The following is a 19,583-nucleotide window of genomic DNA, read 5'->3' on the forward strand; positions in this document are numbered from 1 at the left end:
TTGTGTTTCTCAGCAGATAAGTGCATAAAATAACACATCAACCCGGAATAGAAAAAAGATCAACGTACAAAGAGAGCCCTAGGTTGTAATTCGCTTCCTACCTCACAATGCTCTGAGAGGAAATTACAGAGATCTGGGTTTACGCTTTTGAAAAGTTTGACTGCTGGTTAGCTGGGGAAGCGAGCTGCAAGCACAAGGCTTCTGCCTGCACTGAACACAGAATACAGACTGAGGCAACTTAGACAACACCTAAACATTTGATTCAATTTTTTTTTAACAGTATCATGCATCTAAGTTAGAAGCAAAGCTTTCTGTTATAAGTCCAAAAATTATCAATGAAGTGATTTTAATAACATATATTTGTGGGGATAATTTTCTTTGCAACGAGTTATTCAGAAATTTTAGCCAAAGGAGATGAAGTTAATAAAATTTGGATGCTTTCTTTTCCTTTTGGCAACTAAAAGTAGAAATTAGTCAGTACTTCATAGTATTTTAGTTTAGGGGTCTTAAAATGGGTGGTTTTGCTTGAGTTTCTTGTTTGAAAATAAGAGAAGATCAAAAGAAAAAAAAAGGTTTAACTCTCTGTCTGGTGATGAATATTCATCATAAAATTGTTGTTGAAAGTCTAGCCTTCTCCCCACCCCCATCAGGTACTAGGCCAGGCATGGGGGTTCTGGGCCAAGTGAGGCAACCCTTCCTTCTCTTTTCCTTTGAGGGACTGGCAGCTTGCAGACAAGAAACCGCACAGTGATGACCCATGCTGGGGTAGGGTCAAACAAGGTGCTAGTGGAGATGGAGTCAGCAGGGATTCTGGAGAAAGTATTGTACAAATCCAACTGTGATGGGAGACGTTAGGGGAGGTGCTTGGCCTCTGGGATATCAGGATACTGGCAGAGTGCATGAAGCTTGTGGCCAGAGTTCCAACATGAGATGGTCTGGAGAATGGGTAGACTACATGGTGACTAAGAAAAGAAGATACACTTCAGCCAAGACATAAAACAATAATTTGACTGTAGAAGAATGTCCCACACATGGAGAAAAGAATGCATACCCGATACACAAATCATGACTTTCTCTGAGTTCACACGGCTCTTATGGCACATGTGCCTGGGCAACTCCATGCATACTCAGTACAAAGAGAGGTTCTAATGAACTTCAGCAGTGTGCCAGACGGTGAGCTGTACGAAACAACAGACGTAAGACAGTGAATTTTCCTTAATAACCTATGTGAGATGTGGTGGTTCAGCAGCAAAGACCAGTGGAGAAATTTGAAGTCAATGTAAAGATTACAACTTATTGCAAAGCCCTGATAGTTTCTCATCCTTCTCTTGTCTGCTTTTCCTGTAGATACATATGGAAAACTCTTCCTCCTCAACTGTGTGGGTCAAGAGATGTCCCGCTGCAAGACGTCCATTCGGCGTGGCCAGCCCAACCCCGTCTATAAAGAGACCTTCGTCTTCCAGGTGGCCCTCTTCCAGCTCTCGGATGTTACCTTGATGATTTCCATTTATAGCAGACGCACAATGAAGCGTAAAGAGATGATTGGCTGGATTGCTCTGGGCCAGAACAGCAGTGGGGAGGAGGAGCAGGAGCACTGGGACGAAATGAAGGACAGCAAAAGCCAGCAGATCTGCAGGTGGCATACGCTGTTGGAATCCTAGGTTTATCAACAGCGTTCCCGTGCTACGTCAGCCTTGCTTACCTAACACCAAGTCAGATCATGGCAGGTGGAGGAGCTTTCAAATGGAGAATTTTACTAATCTTGGGTCATTCCGTGGTGTGGAACCATCTCAAAGGTTCGATCTGAGTTTAAATGTTGTCGTGAAAGGAAACCTACATACACAGTATGGGCAATGGTATCTAGTTGAGACCACTGGCTATATCACAACTTGTGCTAATGGATGATTGTGTTTTGGTTCGTACTATGTGGTTCAGCTTCCTCCTGCTGTCTCTTTTTGCTGGGAGAATAGCCTGAGATTTCAAAGGAGCTGTAAACATTACTGTTTTCCATCACTGAGGTGTATGAATCAGACTCTTCTCAGTGTTCAAAATTCCAAAACAGAAATGAATCAGATGCTGAGCGTTACGGAAGGACGTAACCCACCACAGTCCTCTGCCACCCCTATTCTCTTTATGGAAAAAAAAAGCCCTGTTTATTTAAAAGGTAATTGCTATAAATTTGTGGTGTAAAATAAATTTGTATTCATGAAATGTCTCTTTTTATCTCAATTAGATATCACGATTTCTAAAAGAATTGGGGTAGACAAATCATCTTAAAGCTCTAAAGCAGTTAAAAAAAATGACTGTTATCTGACCTGTCTCTTTTTGAATATTTAAGATTTCCAAAGTCAAGGATTTTTGTGCTTTCTTATCAAATTGGTACCCAGAGAAGAAGAGGAAAACCTAGGAGATAATTTAAGCCTTGGCTTTCTTGATGTTTCAGAACCTGTCATTCATTTGGATTAGACCTTTTCTATAGATAATTGTACTAACTCTCACATGTATTTTTTTAATGTACTTCTGCATGCCAACCACATTTGTCTTTATGCTATGTACCTTACTAATAGAACATAGAAAGATGCATACAGTGGATCTCAATAAATACTAATTTGATTGACTTTCGCGAGTGAACATGTGAAATCTTCTGAGTGAAGGAATATTGTCATTTGGTGTGGAGTAACACTGAATCCTTGGGTCATTTAAAGGACCCAGCACTGATATTTCTTACATGTGCAACAAAATGTATGAGTGAATTCTTGTCTGTGGGCACATCGTTTAGTCCCCAGCACCGGCCTAGCATGGGTTTGGGCATGAGGCTTTGCTTATGAGTGGCTCGCACACAGTTATGCAGCCACTTTAATTGTCTTTATTCCCAGCTCTGAGATCTGAATCTCGGTGTCTTTTACCTGGAAGTGATGAGGTGGGAAGGAATCCACCCTTAACCCTGTGCTCACCATTACAGTTTCTCCGAGCAAGGTCCCAGCCATTTCCTTTTAAATTTTTCTATTTTCTTGTTGACTTCTGTCCTGTCTTTGGGAAGAGTGCTAGCTAGTGACGGACGGATGCATGCTGTCAGAGCCACATAGCTTCCCCCACAGCGCTACATTTTGACAGATTGTAAGCGTAGGCTGCAGTACTTGAAGAACGTATTTATTCCTTACACTTCATAATGGTTATCCCGACAAGACCAGACAAGGGCCCAGGATAACTCGACTAGATCACAGGGATCAGAGTTTGGGAAGAAAACAGTTTTATATGGAGGGGTAAGAATTTGCAGAATAAACTAGTATCACAAGGTCTTTTCAGGCCCATTGGGTGGGTTTCTCCCACTTTCCTTGGGAAGACCTCAGAGCGTCTTCTCAGCATCATGCCCACTGACTGCCGAGCGGTCTCTGCGGCGTGATGGTGTCATGGGCTAGAACTGAGTGCAATTGATGGAGGAGCGGCGAAGAATTGGCTTTTCACATCCCTCCCTCTCTGTGTGCCTTGTGTTGAAAGGAAGCAGAGCAGCCTCGTTACGCCTCCCTTCATGCCGCTGGCATAATAGCAGCATTCATTTTCAAATTTACATTTGAAAAAAATCTGTATATATTGTACAGGCGGCCCTGGATTTCCCTCACCCATGTTTGCCTGTTCTACATGTTGCCTGCCTGCATCCATGGCTTCTGGTCCCTGCTAATCACCTGTGCTTTCTGTTCTGCTCTTTGACTCGCCCAGTTTTGGGGGTTTTTCTGTTGGTATATCGAGCTTAGGATGACGTTTGCAACATTTCCCCCTTCAAAGGGAAAAGCGTTTCCTCACTTTTTAGTAATTTTTTTTTTTTTTGGTTAGTGCTACTCACTGTATAACACGTGTGCATCTTGATTACACAGCAATGCTCGCCCTCAGCGGATGGCACAGACATCAAATTCTAAAGACAAGATGCACTCAAATGCGAGGCTGAACATTTTTTTTTTTAACCTCAATTTGAAATTCCGCCTTAGGAAGATCTTTGGATTTCGTGCACTTAGACTCTCTTATTTCCTTGGCAAAGTCTAGACCCAAATGCATTTAACATGTTTTCCACTTGAGCGTTCACAGCTACATTTGCTTCTCAAAAGAGTTATGAAGGATAATTAGTTGGCTCTGTGGTGGGAAAGCTGCTTTTTGCCTGTTTTAGCTAGCTAATGATTAATACCTTGTGCGGAGCTTGACGCGGAAGCGATACCGCGTTCGGTTGCACCATGGTTCGTTCCTGAAGTGTGTGCTTGTAAAATAGCATCCCTGAGAGTACAAGACGCACCGGGCTTATGGAGTTTTATCACGGGTCTTCTTTCAGGGCTGAATTGAGAAGGGTTGGTTTCACCAGTCATGGTGGTGGCTGTCGTACCCTTTGCTCCCCTCTGACTATCGCCGATTTTCCTTCTTTCTTCCTTAATGGACTATTCATCAGGCAGACACACACCTGCTCTGGGCTCTCCCTGCTTCACTGGTTCCCTATGAGAGATGAGAGATGCACACTTGTTTTGGATCCTGTTTTTACTGATCACATAACTCTTAGACTGAGGGAGCCCTGCTATCCCGAACATACGAAGAACTTATAATGACCACGGATGTGCTATCCTCAGCATTCCGCCAGCATGAGGCCTCAGAAAAGATCTGTGTCATGTTCGCGAAGAGGCACGGCATTGCGTCCATGGTTGCTCAACTTAGGTGCCATTGGCTACGACAATGCTTTGGTGACAGTTCAGGCATTGATGCAAGCGTTGGCATTCTCCATAGTGCTAGGTGCTATAGTGTGCCTGAAGCACGCCTTCTCCCTTTTCACCATGTGCTTTCACGTTCTACACATGGCTGTTCCTTCCTGTTCATTGTGGTTTATACTGGGGCTGTACTGAGGGTATCGTCTGAGAATCCAAATCCTTTCTGAGCAAAGCATTGTTTAAGTCTCGTAGCACGCTCGTTGATCTACTAGTCTTTCAGAGCGGACATTGTGCTATGCGTCCACCCCAACCTGGCTGTTCCTTCCATGTAGAGGACTTAGTATGTAAAGATGTAGGGAGAATCACTGTAAATGACACCAAACAGCACGGAAACAGTTTGGGGATAGGATCTCACTCAAAGGTGTGAAACGAAACAGACCCAGGCAGCGAAGCAAGCACCTACTATGTGAACGTAGGTGGGTGCAGGTGGAACCTGCTATGGGGCCATGAGAAAATGGCTTGCCCAGTCCACACCCCAGTGTCCTCAAACGGAAAGCCGAGTTAGTGCCTGCAGTAATTAGTTATCAGTGAAGTTGCAGTTGCACTGCGACCAGAAAGGCAGCTGCTACACGGCTAATATTCATTATTGCCTCCTCCTACTCTCGCTTGAGAGAGAAGTGTTCTGGGTTTGCTTCTTTTCCAGGAATGTGGCTATGACACGAGGTGGAAACTCAAAACATTTTTTTTTCCCAGAACTTGAAAAAAATACTTCATGAAGCTGGCCTAGATTTGCGTAGAAAGTAAATCTTATCAAGAGATGAACATGACTGAGTGAATTACATCGTAATAGATATCGAATAACTACATCTTTTATTCTCTTGGTTTGAGGTGGTGCACAACCTGGATAACTTCTCTTTCCATTTTGATCAACTGCACACAGGCCTCCTCTTAACCTGCTCTGCTGCTCATATGCAGATAGGGCCCCTTATTGTCCCCATCAAAAAGTGTGCTAGGGTTTGATCGTGATCCACAAATCAAGCAGTGTAATACCACAGTGACCTCCTTTAAAAGTATTTGTGACTTTAAAACTCACATTACATATTTATATCTATAAAGGGGAGGAATTTAAAGCTGTGAAGAGCATAAGAGTCCTTGTCCAACCTGAAGGTTCTATTGAGAACCAGTTATCCGTGTCATCCGTGTTAGATCATAATGAAAGGAATTCCGTGATTCCGCAGAACCTCCTTGCCTCCTAGTTTGTAGATACAATGGGAGTATGTCCAGTTTTCAGGTGATTCAAACTGGCAAGTGACAAAGACATTCTAAACGTTTAGGAAAGCGTTGGGTGACCTCTAATCCACAGAAGTCAGGGACACGTGACTCAAGCACCTCAAGTGTCACTGGGTGCCATGGGCCGATCATCTTCTGCGTGGTGGCGATGGCGGTTTTGAGACAGGATCCTGTGACCTTAAACTCACTGTGTAATTGAGGATAACCTTGAGCTTCGGATTCCTAGGTAGCTAAGGCTGACAAACTTCTGATCCTCCTGCTTCTTTCTCCTCAGGGCTGGGATGACAGAAGTGTGCCACCATGCCCAGTTTCTGTGCTGCTTGAGTCAGGGCTTTGTGGGTACCAGGAAACACCCTAATGACTGAGCTCTATCCCCAGGCCCTGCTTATGTTTTAAACTATGCGTGACCCTGGCACAGGATGGCTGCTCATCCACCCACTGCCGAGGTGACAACATGCTACGTTGTATTCCAGGCTTCCTGATTCAGGGACAACACAGAGACATTGGACATGAATCGTTTAGCTTAGTGATTTCCAGGGGGAGGAGGGATAAATAGGGATGATACAGTTGTTGGGTAGGAGGTGAGGAGACCGGGAAGTAACTTATGGTCACAGTGACCCAGAAAGTAGAACCCTCCTGGAGAGGACAGTGTACATTGTCTGATCTTGGCACATGGATAGAGACAAAGGACCCACAGACACTTAATGATGTGACTTAGACAGTAAAAAAAAAAGTATGTGTGGGTGGTTTCTCGTTAGCTTAACTGTATTTGTTTGATTTCCTCTTGTCTATCATTGGGTTACTGGGGGTGGTGCAGAGCTTACAAATCTTTCTGAAGTTGCTGGCTACCATTAAAATCACAGTACTTACCAATATACAATCATTAAGTTGTTTACAATTATTTGTAGTCCAAACTAGACTTTCTAATTGTGGGTTGGAAGGAAACGAGGCACATTTGGCTGAAGGAATCAGGGGAAACTGCTGGCAGTCCCTAAGTTGGTGGCTAGCCTTTAGTTGCCCAAAAGAGGGAATTGACAAGAAGATTCCAGAAGCATGACTTTTAAGCAGAAAGTTGCGGTTGGCAGTGTTAGTTCCGGAAGACTAAGAGAGCACCCAGGAAATGTGTCTTTAGAAGGTTTCTCCTAAATTTAGTATCTGGTATATAATCTCAACACTCCTGGCCTGAGCTTTTCCTATTTGTATTTTCCCCTCATGGATTTTTTTTTGTTTGCTTATTTGTTTGTTTTTGGTTTCTTATGTCTTCTCTGGGGAGCTGCTGCTCAGGTCTTGTTCTGGTAATGATGTGGTGCCTGCAGGCCTTGGCTGCCTTTCCTCTCGTATGGTGCATTGACTGTCAACCATTTTCATTCCCCTTGGGTCAGATTGCCATATCCTAGACACGGAGGCAATAATCACCTATATTTACAGCCTGCATGAAACCTGCTCACAGCTTGAGGTTTTATAGTGCAAACCGGGGTGGCAGCCATGACGGTCTGTGGATGTTCTGAGAATCACACTGCTGAGCACAGCGAACGGCTCTTGAGTGCTCACTAATGCCGCCTCAAGTGTCTCAGGGGAGCTTTTCCTTTTTACTGCTGGATGACAATATCACCAATCGACTTTGAGCTTCACGAGAAGGCAGATTTCCCTGCGGTGTCACCAGATTTATGTATGATTTTCGTTGACTTGATTTTTCCCTTAATATATCCATTTGATTTTTTTTAAATTGTTTGGATATATCCAAAACATATCCACTCAAAAGAGTGAATAAAAGTCATTGGTGCTTAGAATGTTCTAGACTCTGGGCTGGGTCTAGACATGGGCTGGTGAATAAAAGAGCTCAACAATGGTTTTGCTTTCAAATAACCTCTTCTTTCATGTTTGATTCTGACAAGGACCGCAGGCAAGCAAAAAAGAATTTCTTTTATTATCTTGTAATTTGGGACTTAATATATTTCTGTGATGGTTTCTCCCCCTCCTGTGAAGGGGAGAGGATTTAAAAGTTATTACTCTGTGTCTAGTTAAGGAATAAATATTCTTGGTGGTTTATGCTTCTTTTCAAAATAAATGGTTGTTTTATATCTACAGAGGGAGGGATGTCGTGTTCTGCTCCTGCAAAGAAATGAGTTACAGCATGAGGTGGTGGTTAGAGGTTTATTTGAACTAGTGTTGACTGAATATTGAATTTCCTTTATAAGACAGTGGAATGGTAGGTCTGGGCAGACAAACGTGACGAAGTTCTAACAGGCTCTGTATATCATAAATGGCTGCTCCTTCCTGTTTGTGTGGACTGGAGACTAAAGCTATAGGATATATGGGTGAGGACGTGGACAAAGAACCTGACTAACCTCTTTTATTTTTTTAATGAAATGTTATTATGAGATCATAATAAGCAGGGTAGGACAGATGTAGAAAAATGAAATACTACATATTTTCTCTCATTTTGAAGCCTAGACTTTATATAGATAGACAAGAGCATTTTTATATTTGACACGGAAAGGAGATGGGAGAAACCATTAGGACTGGGGAAAGAGGGAGATGAAGAGCAGGAGGGTGAGGATGGTCAAAGTGCATGTGACCCATTTAAACTGTCCACGGAGCTAAGCACTATGGATGATGAGTACCCACCCCCCCAAAAAAAAACCCATGTATTTTGGGCATCCTTGTAAAATGTGTAAGATCAATATCTGGTTTTTATTTTACATGAAGATGGGTTAACAATTGTTTTCTAGTGTTGATTTTGAAATTGGTCTGAATATAATTTGTTTCGTGGTCTAGGAATCAACCCCAGCTCCTATAGATGGAGTGTTTCTCTGTTAAGCTATAGTCTTAGCCCTGGATATAATTCTTGATACTTTCAATTTCATACTAAAAGACATGGGCTGGCTGTTTTCCAGTGGGTTTATTGCTTATTGTTCTTAACATCATAAAAGCTCAAGTGACCACATCTCAGGCTACCTAAATCAGAATCTGTGGTGACCTAAAACGACTTACAGAATGTTCAAGTGTTGCTTAATCCATGGTCCACAATAAGATGGCACGTATCTCCTCTGATAATCACCTTGAGAGTTGACCAAAGGCATCGGATGTTGCCTCCTTCCACATGGAGCTGTGCTCCGCCCGGCTTCTTCACAATGCTGCCTGATTTTGTTTCCAGTGTTCAGCTCCTCTCCTTGTTGTTTGTGAATTTCCCCGCATCCTTCCTCTTTCAGCCTTGGGGAAGGAGTCTGTTCTTTCTTATTCAAACTCCCATTCTTGCTAACCTGTTCATACAGGGGCCTTCCAGTGGGTCGTCTTATTTGGAAGTGAAAGCTGCCAGTTAGACTCTGAATGAGAACTGTGGTCAGGAAGAGAGCGCTAATGCTACACACGTGGTTCTGAGTCCTAGAGACTTCCTTCCTTCGTAGAGGGTTGGTCATGTTCTACAGCGGGCACCCGGGCCAAGCTCGCTAGCTTTGCAACACGTCCCTGTACCTCATGGTAACCTTTGCTAATACTCAATTCTCCCACATGGTGAAGAGCTTTTTACTATGCTGCTGACGAATGCAGCCACACGTTGAGTTTTATTAGAAAATACAAAGTATTTCCCAGAATTGTAAAATATATTTTTATTACAGATTTTATTTTACATGTATGAATAGGGAGAGATAAATGTGTAAACTCGATTGTGAAACTGTGTTTGTAAGGCTGACATTTGATCTGTGTTTTCGGGTTAAACAATGATGCTTCTGTGATATTTTTAATACAAATAATTGAACTTTCTTTTTCAGAGTAATTTTAGGTTCAAAACAAAACAAAACCTAGCCTCCCCACCTACCCCCACTCACACACACTCTTGACTATGAACATTGGATCTGGTGCCGTCAGTCATTTGATGCTGACACATCCTTCTAGGAGGTGGGTCGTTCCCATTAGGACATTTCCTGGATATTGTATGTTCTGTGGGTTTTGAAGCACATGTAACATGTATCTTTATTGTCACAGTAGTATGTGGGGTATTTTCACTGCCCCAAGCCGCCTTTGTGTTCTGTTTCCCGAAGCCCTTCTCCCCACTGAAGTCCTGGCAACCACTGATCTTTGTACCGTCTCCAGAGTTTTGTCTTCCAGAATGTCACATAGTTGGAATCAATCAGTGTGCAGACTTCTCAGATTGTCTTCTTTTACTTGCAATCTGCATTTACATTTTCGTGTCTTTTTATGCCTTGATAGCTCATTTCTTTTTAAGCACGGAATACTATCCTGCTGTCTGGATACAACAGTTTATGACCTATTTACTTCTGCTCCTAATTTCATTTGCCATGGCGCATTTGAATGTGAGTGTTCACAGGAGAACCACATTATTCCCTCCAACCCATCCAATAGAATGTAGCCACTTCCAGCTCAGTCAGTGTCACATAGGTAATAAGTTTGTTTTCTATTTGGAGAGGTGGGTGGGGAAAGTGCAATAATCTCATATTTTTCGTTGGCTAATCTAAGCCCTTAGTCCTTCCTCTCCATGGGGCATTCAGCAGCGAGAGTTCGGAAGGCCTCGTAGATTAGATCCCAAATTTAGTAACCCCACTGTGTTTTGCCAAGCAATGGCTTAGCTGGACTATGTTTATTAGAAAGTGCTACTGCTGTTGCCACTGAGTCTGGATTGGAAGTCAGCATCTGTTTCAGTCTGTGGCCTCCCCTTTGTCACACTTACGCTGAGAGACGTGTTGTCACCGTCCACAATGTTGCCTTTGTCAGCCAAGGACACTGAGTAACAGTGCCTTGTAAGCATCTGAAGCTCTGCGTTCTGAGGGGAAGGGTGACCCAATGCAAGCAAGGATGGGTGGCCGGTGACAAGCAGGTGGATGTTGGAGTGATGATCTTGCTAATCACCTGGAGGAGGAGGCCTTCCCAGAGAGCCTATCTGAGGCCATTATTGTCTTCTGTGTACGCTGCCTGTACTACGCTTTGCCCGCAGCCACTGCGGACCCAGGCCCTACAGCAGAGATAAAGTCATGACTGAACAATGAAGGTTGAATGCGAACTAACAATGCCTGTATTCTGATCCCTTCCCTTTATGATCTCTAAGATGGGTGGCAAACTTCAGGTCTCTCAAGCTTTCCCTGTGTCTATCATCTAGGGCTGTTAGCCCATTTTACCTGCTTACCCTTGGGTGTAGGGATAAGATTCTTTAATTTTCCATTAATACGGCAAGCACTGGGAGCCCCTACTCTGATGTAGGATGAGACCCTAGATGAAAAATATTTTTGCAGAATTTTTGAAGACATGCATGGTTTTTGGAGACAGTACACTATTTTATTTTTGTATTAAGGTCAGATCCATTTTTATTATGTTGCTGTATCAAAGTAATTGACACTTTTAGATCTCTGCCAGTAATTTTGCTGAAAGTTACAGCTGGAATGTTCTTTAGTGATTCTGCCTCTGAGAAAATGTTAGGTTCTGATTTAAAAGGTTTTAAAGTGTTTGTGTGCATGCTTGCCTGCATGTATGTGTGTGTGTGTGTGTGTGTGTGTGTGTGTGTGTGTGTGTGTGTAAGCATGGTGTGTACGGGTAGTGCACATGCCATTGTTGCCTGTGGAGGTCAGAGGACAGCCTTGTAGACTCATCTTTCTTCTTCCATTCTTTCTTACTTACTGGGGATCAAACTTGGGTCAGCGTCTTCCATGGCAAGCATTTTGACTTGTGCCATCTTGCTGGCCCAGGTTTGTTTAAACACTGACAAAATAACAATTTACAACTCCATGTTTATTTTGTAGGACTGTCCATCTTTCAGTTGAGGGTACAAATCCCTTTATAACAATTTGAGTTCAGGGAAGGTACTAAATTAGTTGTCCCACCTCATTTCCAAAATGGAATCTGAATAGCTTGTGGAAAGAAACCCACCGCATCCTAGCCCCCACTGAAAAGGGTTCTTAAACCCACCTTAGCACTTTCTCTTGGCCGTCCACCCTTCACTCAAGCACTCCCTTTGTTAATACACTTTCATTACCTCCCAGAAAAAGTAAAGATTAAAAACTCATTTTTTAAGGACCATCCAAGATTTTATAGCAATGTTTTGTGTTCCCAGTGTAAGATAAATCTGAGCATTTCTGATTTTTCTTTTTAGTCTTCATATGGCATCTGAAACAGTTGTTCACATTCACACATCCATGTTTCGCCATATGCATACTGTGTGCAGTTCTGTTGTTTTAAAACATTTCATTGGTTTTCTTTCGTAGCTCAACTTTTGATGGGTGTCCTTGAAGAACTTGCATAAAAAATGCAAACGTGAATGACTCATTCATCCTGAGCACATGTAACTATTTTGGGAGACATCTTGAGGAGGTGTTACCCTCTGTGAAGCTGTTCTCCGCAGGGAGGGCTCCCTTCCCAGGGCTGCTCTGCTCCTGGCTGGATGCTGTAGGTACTGCGACATGATAAGATCACCTCTTCCCTGGTCCTGGTTCCCCGCTATCAACTCTGCCTGCTTCCCTGCTCTTGCTCTTTGGTGGTTGGCAATTGTTTTTTACATTTCAATTATAGCATTTCTTTCTTTTTTCTTTTTAGCATAAAATTGGGTCTTCTCCTGGATTTCCAAGCCGAGTTTTTGATAAGTTTATTGTTCAAAGCCAGGTCGTTGTCAAATAAGGGCTGCCTTGAGTTTCTCTAAGGACTTCCTAGGCATTTCTGGCAAGGCCTGCATGCCCCTCAGGGCATGTGCACTGTAAGATAAAGAAAAGGAATCATCAGGGCATTCAATTTGGGAGCTCCATGCTTCTCCTAGTATGACACCTTTGACTTTAGGGTACATGGTTAAAATGTGGTTGGATACATTTCTGTGAAAAGAATAGACAGTTACTAAAATGTATCCATTTCACAATTTACTTCCTTCAGTAAACAATTAGCATGTGGGGTGGAGGTGGTTTGGGTAGTTTTAAACTGTGAATCTTAACACTAGTGTACTTTTTCTAACTTCTGTACTGTTTCTGATTTCATGTTCGCTTTGAAACACTACTAATCCACTCTTACGTCCCATGCCTCTTCCAGGCCATCAGAAAGATATAGGTTGCTGATAATCTTGTGCTGGAAACAACCTTTGAGAGAACCCATTAGAATGGAGAAAATTGTTTGCCTGTGATAACGAATGAATGCATGGCAGGAAGAGTTAGTTTTTCTTCCGCAAATCATACAAGATGCTCAGTCTCAGTGACGTGGAAAAGCACATTTTATGCAGCCTGAAATCTGTTTCTGTATTAGACATTTAAATGCATGAGGACAAATTTGAATTGCTTTTTGTTTAAAAATGAAGCCTAGAAGCCGAGTTAGCCTGGGTTTGTTCAAAATGTCTGCTGGTACTGAGCTCAGGGCAGCTCGAAGCCGAGAAGCAGTCAATTCTGTAAAAGCGCTATTATTGGTCTTGTCAAAAGAGTTTCAGCCAGTGGTTTGTACGCACAGGTGTCAAGTGTTTTATGTTAAAGATGCTTTGCAGCATGAAACGTGTAAGTTTCATGAGGCTGAATGAGATTACGTTACCATATACAAAAACAATAACTTCAAAACTCTCCCGGCCTCACACTTGCATGTCAAAACCGTAAGCATTACCTGGTTTACTTAGCTTCAGAACGATGGGGGCTTTTTATGGTGATCGTGAAGCAAATGTGTAGTGCTTTACGGGACTGAATTTAAAATCAATAAAAATATTGGGTAAGGATCTATGAAAATATCAGGATGAGGGCAGATGTGGGTTTTCACATGCCGAGTGGAGGTGATTCCCCTTCAGTGACGCCCTTGTCCAGAAATCTTAATCTTTTGTGTTTACTCATTTCTAATTAGTTCACAGTATACAAATGCAGTGAGTTTGAAGGAGAGAGAGCCAGGCTGTTAAGAGTCTAGCATGAAGGCAAAATCCAAATCCTCCAAACCAAAAAAACAACACCATTGTCCTCTTGGGTGCTTTATTTTCACTATTTTAGCAAACCATTTTAATGTTAGTTGAGGCATTAGTGCCACTTGCCCTAAATGAGGGCATATCTGCATGAGAAAGGTTTCTCACTCCATAGTCTGAACCCATTGTTTGACCATAGCTTTCTGCTGACTGCCTCTCCACTTGAGACCTTGTTACCTTAGAGTCCTCCTGTGTTCTCAGGGAGTATTCTGCCTTATGAATAGGAAAGGAAAGGAAAGGAAAGGAAAGGAAAGGAAAGGAAAGGAAAGGAAAGGAAAGGGGAGGAAAGGGAAGGAAAGGGAAGGAAAGGAAGAAAGGCATGAGACTGAAGTGACTTGATCTATGGCCAGTCTTTAAGAAGGCAGGCATTCAGGCCAGAGCCCCTCATTTCATCTCCTAGACCTACATTGTGAATGAACAAGACAAGTCTAGCAAGTTGTCCTTTGGCCTCCACACACAGACCCTGGACTGCATGCCCATGCATGTGCACACACACTAAATAAAAATGTAATAATTCTTTCTTTTTAAAGTAGTTGGGAATTGTGGTTTATGTGCCTGAAAAAATGAACTGCATATTGTAAGCATCCTCTAGACAGCATCTCACACCCCAATACCCTCTCTTCTGTCCATCCTCTGAAATGAGCTTCTCTCCTGTGTTGTCACTGCAGTGGTGCTGAGCTCCTCCCCAACCAACCCTGAGTTCCCGCTCGCCCATGGCTGCACTAGGACATTACAGGCTGGCCTAAGTGATGTGCTTGTTGCATTGGATTTCAAGCACTTCAGGGTTTCGGGGACACTGGTGAAATGATGGCTCTAAGTCCGGAGTAAAGAGCTCTGAACTGGTGGCCTGGGCAAGGCTGGATGCGTCTAAATATGCGCCCCAGTGAGCCCTAAGTGGCGTTTGGAGGCATCAACACACAAATCTTAAGCTGTAAAGAAAGAGGAATGGAGGAGAAACAGGTCTTTGGGTGATCTTTGCTTAGACTGTGCCTCACACTTCACCGAGATGCTCCTATCCTTAAGAGCTGAAGTGGTACCCATTTCCATGACCGTAGATACCTTTTTCTTGTATTTTTCTAACCCATATGGTAGTTTTAAAAGTCTATAGCATGGCTTATCTATAACGTAAAACACCCTTTTACCTCTCTGATTTACTTTTGATATAGCAATTGCATCATTCCCACTTCGCCCTCCTTCCTCCCAGGCCCTCCTATATGCTCCTCCTTGCTCTCTTTCAAATTCATGGCCTGTTTTTAAATCAATTACTGCTCTATGTGCTTAGGTATATAAACATACATTCCTAAACACGCAAGTGCAACCCGCTCAGTCTGTGTATATTAACATACATTCCTAAACACGCAAGTGCAACCTGCTCAGTCTGTATAATGTTACTTATCTATGTGTTTTTTGGTTTGGATAACCAGTTGGTGTGCTCTTCTCTAGGGAAGACTACGTTTCCCCTACTCCCGGCAGTCCCTAGTAGCCTGTAGTGCTTGGTGTAGGGTTATTTTGAAAACGCTAGCCATCTCCAGTAATATTTTGCCAATTCACCATATAGACACCTTAAAGCTTCCTTCATGTAAGACTTAGTTTCTGGGGATGTTTCTCCGGGAGGATTTGGGAATACAACTCAAAGGGAGACTAGCAGGTGTGGAAGCATTTGTGCAGTTCCACAGTCTAGACATAGTGGCATAGGCCTGTTATCCCAGTGCTCAGAAATCTGAGGCAGGAGGAATAGAGTTCAAAGCTGGCCTGGGATATGCGGCAAGATACTGTCACCAAAGAACAACCCAAGTTTTTGCAGATATCAACGGGTCCTCTGTGATTAAGAGCTGTGCCTTTATTCTATTTTTAGTTTTGTCGTAAGGCCGCTCTGTCATCTTGATATCACCCTGAACCTTCCTTCGAGTCTTCAAATGTCATTTTTTTTTTCCTTAAGGGAGCCCTACACAAAAGGGGGGTGTGGCAGTTACCAGGAAGTTACATCACAGAAGACAAGGTTCCCTGATCTGTTCAGATGCATTGCACGTGTACCCGTATTGGCTGAGTCAAGCTGCTCCCCAAATGGTTTCTTTGCTCTGCTTCCATAGTAATATGGCCGGTGATTATGGGTGGGGTTTTTGTCCTCAGTTCTGGGGATTGAAATCTACAGGCTCATACATGCTAAGAAGATGCATTGCTACTGAGATGTAACCCCATTAGCAGGGATGAGCAGTGTACCCCAATTGTCTATCTGTCTGTCTACCTACCTATGCCTATGTCTACCTCTGCCTCAGGAGCACACACCATCATGCTCAACTTTCTGGCGATTTAACTCAGGTCCCCATGTTTTCCTGGCAAGCCCTTCACCTACCTAGCAGTTGCCCGGCCCATGCGGATGCATTTTTAGGTAAGAGAGGACAGTTCCACTCAGAGGACTCACACCCAGTTCAGAAGACTGGGAAAGGAGTGTTAGGAAGATGCCAGAGTGACTCTGGGTTGAGTCCTTCCTAGAGCTAATAGAGACCAGACAGTGGTCTTCAAAAAGGAAACGAAGTCGGTGCATAAGTACACCCAAGTCTTCCCACACCTCTAGCTGAAAACCACAGCAGCTCCCGGCTTCCCTCATGGTCTGGATGGGGCACTGATAGCTACCCAGCTCAGGAAAACAGAGATCTGGAGCTATCCACATTGACCCCAGGCTCTGGGCTCTCTGACATGTACCTAGCGTTGTGTGCTACACGCTAGGCGCTCACTGTTATCCTGAGAGAACTCTCTTAGAATGTGGCATCAGTACTCTAGGGTGGGCTGGGGAGTGTGAGTTGGGCTTTAATTAGGAGGGTGTGTTTAAACAGCATCTTGCAGGCTGAACGGGAGGAAGCCAGGTGAGAGGGAGGCACATTAAAGAAGAAATACCGTGCACATAACACAGGAGACCTTGGGGCCTTCTCCAAACAAGGTAGAGGAGGGTCCGGTGTGCCTGGAACTGAAAGCCAAAGGTACAGAGAGTCCCATGGAAGAGCTAGAGAAGAAGGGAAGAGTTGCAGCCCCCTTTAGTCTCTTGCTGCCAACAGTCAAGTGGCAATGTGACGTACTCCTGGTTGCCTAAGGGATTCCCCCTTTACACCCCACGGCAGTAACTTTGTGATTACTAGCTCTTTGCCCTGCCTTGGCTTCTTACTACTATTTACACAGTTCCAGATGAGCTCATGATCACCTCAAACCTCAGGGCAAACACACGTCCAGAGATCAAAGTTTGACAAAGGCATTAAATAGGTACTGGAGACCTCTGAACTGTGGGATCACACTGTACTCTGCTGGCCTTGAAGATGGCTACCCCCTTACAATACTTAACTCAGTGCTTTGTAGCAGCATGGCTTGGATCTAAACACAATCTTTCTGAATCCCAGGGGTGCTGACTTCCATCCTGGCCCTGGCCCAACTCCCCAGAGAGCCAGGGAAATTCTGTATTCCATTCTTAGGAGAAATTTATCATCAAGGGAGCATGCCAGGCAGAATTTCTTTACTAGGTATTTTGGTTTCCTTTCTTGAATTTGCTCATTGGCTACTCAAACATTCCCACTTTGAGGTTCTTGCCATCGTTATTCCTCAGTAAAATAACGTCATTTCACAGTAGCGACGGCGAGAAGCAATGGTTGAGAATGCGAACAAAACAAAATAAACAAAACGAATCAAAATGAACTCTATTAAGAAGTTGGAGAAGGTACAAACCTTTGTGGAACTTACAATACAGCAAAAATGACCGAAACATGTATAGTTTCCCCAGTATCCTTCATGAAAAGTACCTTTTGAGGTGCATTTAAAAATATACATTTATTTGTCTTTTGAGAATTTAATATAAGTATACAATGCATTTTGATCATATTCGTTTCCCACTCCCTAGACCAGGATCACAGGAAAGTCCTACATTTTTCTTCCAACCTCGTGTCATTTCTGTGGCTATTTTTTATAGGAAATTTCATATTAATTGAAGGGTTTATTTTCTTCTCTCATTTAAATGAAGTCTAATTGTGTGAAGGATGTACATTAGACACGGGAACCCCCCTCGTCTACCCGGTGTCACCTCCCCCAAATGACACTATCTTGGGAGGCAGCCATATAGGGTGCCCAAAGAAATTAGACTCAGGGTTGAGTTTCGTGGATTAATATTTCCCTCTTTCAAGTCCATCAACGGCTCAAACCTGCTTGTAGTAACACGAACACCGTGGGATACAGCCCCGAGGCAAAGGATCCCTCACACCTTTAAGTGCAGTTCCACCTCTGTCCCCACATTCAACTTCCATGGGGACACCCATTCAGCCTCCAGTAAGCGACCGTTTCCTGGGACGCGAGACTCTTCTCAACGCTCAGGCCCGTGACGCTACCGCATAGCCAGCTCTTCTGGACCAAATCAGTATGGCCCGTGGCTGGACCCCTCGTTCCCAGCCTTCCTTCCTGGAAGAGCTCCTAGACTGGCTCTCAGTAGCCCCCTCTGGCGCCCGAGACCTTCAGGAAAGTTGCTTCGGGCGGTGGAGGGGCGTCATCGCCTCCTAGCAACGCTCCTAGCAACCGGATAACATCTGCTCCCTTTGGTCCAATGCGCGCCTAGAAAAGCCGCGCGCCCGCCTCGCGTTCTGAGCTGGAGCGAGAGGCGCTTCAGAGAAGGAGGGACCGACCTGCAGGAGCCGGCCGCCCCGCCGAGCTGCAGTCGCCGCCGCCGCTGCCGCTGTCACTGTCAGAGCCTGTCCGAAGAGTGACACCTTCGCGAAAAACAGGAGCTGTGAAACATTTGCACAAGCAGTCTTCGGGTGAGTGGACCCCTCCGCAAGGTATGCCAGGACCCCTCCAGCCAGGCGTCTGACCCGGAGGCCCAGAGAAGACGCGTCCCCTACCGCTGGAGACTAGGGACTTGGCCTCGGATCCCACCCCGCCCCCAGCTATTGAAAAGTGACTAGCCACTGGTCCCGAATAACTTGATTTGGTTTTTTAAATGCCAGGATTGGATGTTGAGACTCCCCCTCTGTTCACTACTGTTCGGTTAGTGCTCAGAAGTTTTCCACCCTCCTTGATTTTGCTTTGCCTGGCTGCCGGAGGCTGGGGAGCTGGAGGCAGGGAGCGCCCAAAGGCGGCCCATGGTTATGGATAAAACAACGACACGACACGAAGTAGGGCTCCACTAGATTCAGTCAATACATATGGAGAGCGGGCTTCTGTTTTAGATCCTCATCTGGAAAGGGTCCAGCTGGCCAGGAGCAGCGGTTCACGGGTCCTCAGCCTCCTGAGCAGTAACCATAGTAACTCACCTCTCTAGATGGGATCGTCCTTATTGGATGCCCGTCTTCCCTTGGAAAGCCCGTCTCTCTAAATATAGAAGATGATGAGATCTGTGAGCACACAGCCATGCAGACTAGGTGTGGTTAAACGGAACCCTTTGGTGAGAACTATCTTCAAACGTGGAGTAGCTACTTCAAACTTGCCAGAAAGAGTCAGTATGTCAGAGAAAGACCAAGTTAGGGTGTCTCGAGTTAATTGCTTTGTTATTTTGGAGGGTGATAGCAGCCTAAAATTATACAAGAGCTGGCTGTGATTTTTTTTAAATCAAATTTCCCCAAAATACCCCCCCCCCCCAGTAAATCACTGGCGAGATGAATTATTGTGCACTTTCCAGATTTCTTAGGGGGAGTTGATATTGTTCCTACTTAAGTGATCCTGTG

At 44.1% G+C, this 19,583-nt stretch overlaps 1 protein-coding gene across 6 annotated transcripts in view; it reads left to right on the plus strand.

The window, feature by feature from the left end:
* Positions 1-19,583, plus strand: part of Syt16 (synaptotagmin 16) — a 278,725-nt gene that overhangs the window by 248,737 nt on the left and 10,405 nt on the right. For 5 of the 6 annotated variants that reach the window (XM_063262672.1, XM_039113257.2, XM_063262673.1 and 2 more), the window contains one exon: positions 1,348-18,677. In XM_063262672.1, the coding sequence (XP_063118742.1) occupies positions 1,348-1,661 (314 nt within the window). In that variant the 3' untranslated portion in view covers positions 1,662-18,677. Of the gene's footprint in view, positions 1-1,347; positions 18,699-19,583 lie in introns of all 6 variants that reach the window. The other variant, XM_063262671.1, reaches the window with a different exon arrangement.

Source organism: Rattus norvegicus, chromosome 6, assembly GCF_036323735.1.
Source record: "Rattus norvegicus strain BN/NHsdMcwi chromosome 6, GRCr8, whole genome shotgun sequence".
Taxonomy (NCBI): domain Eukaryota; kingdom Metazoa; phylum Chordata; class Mammalia; order Rodentia; family Muridae; genus Rattus; species Rattus norvegicus.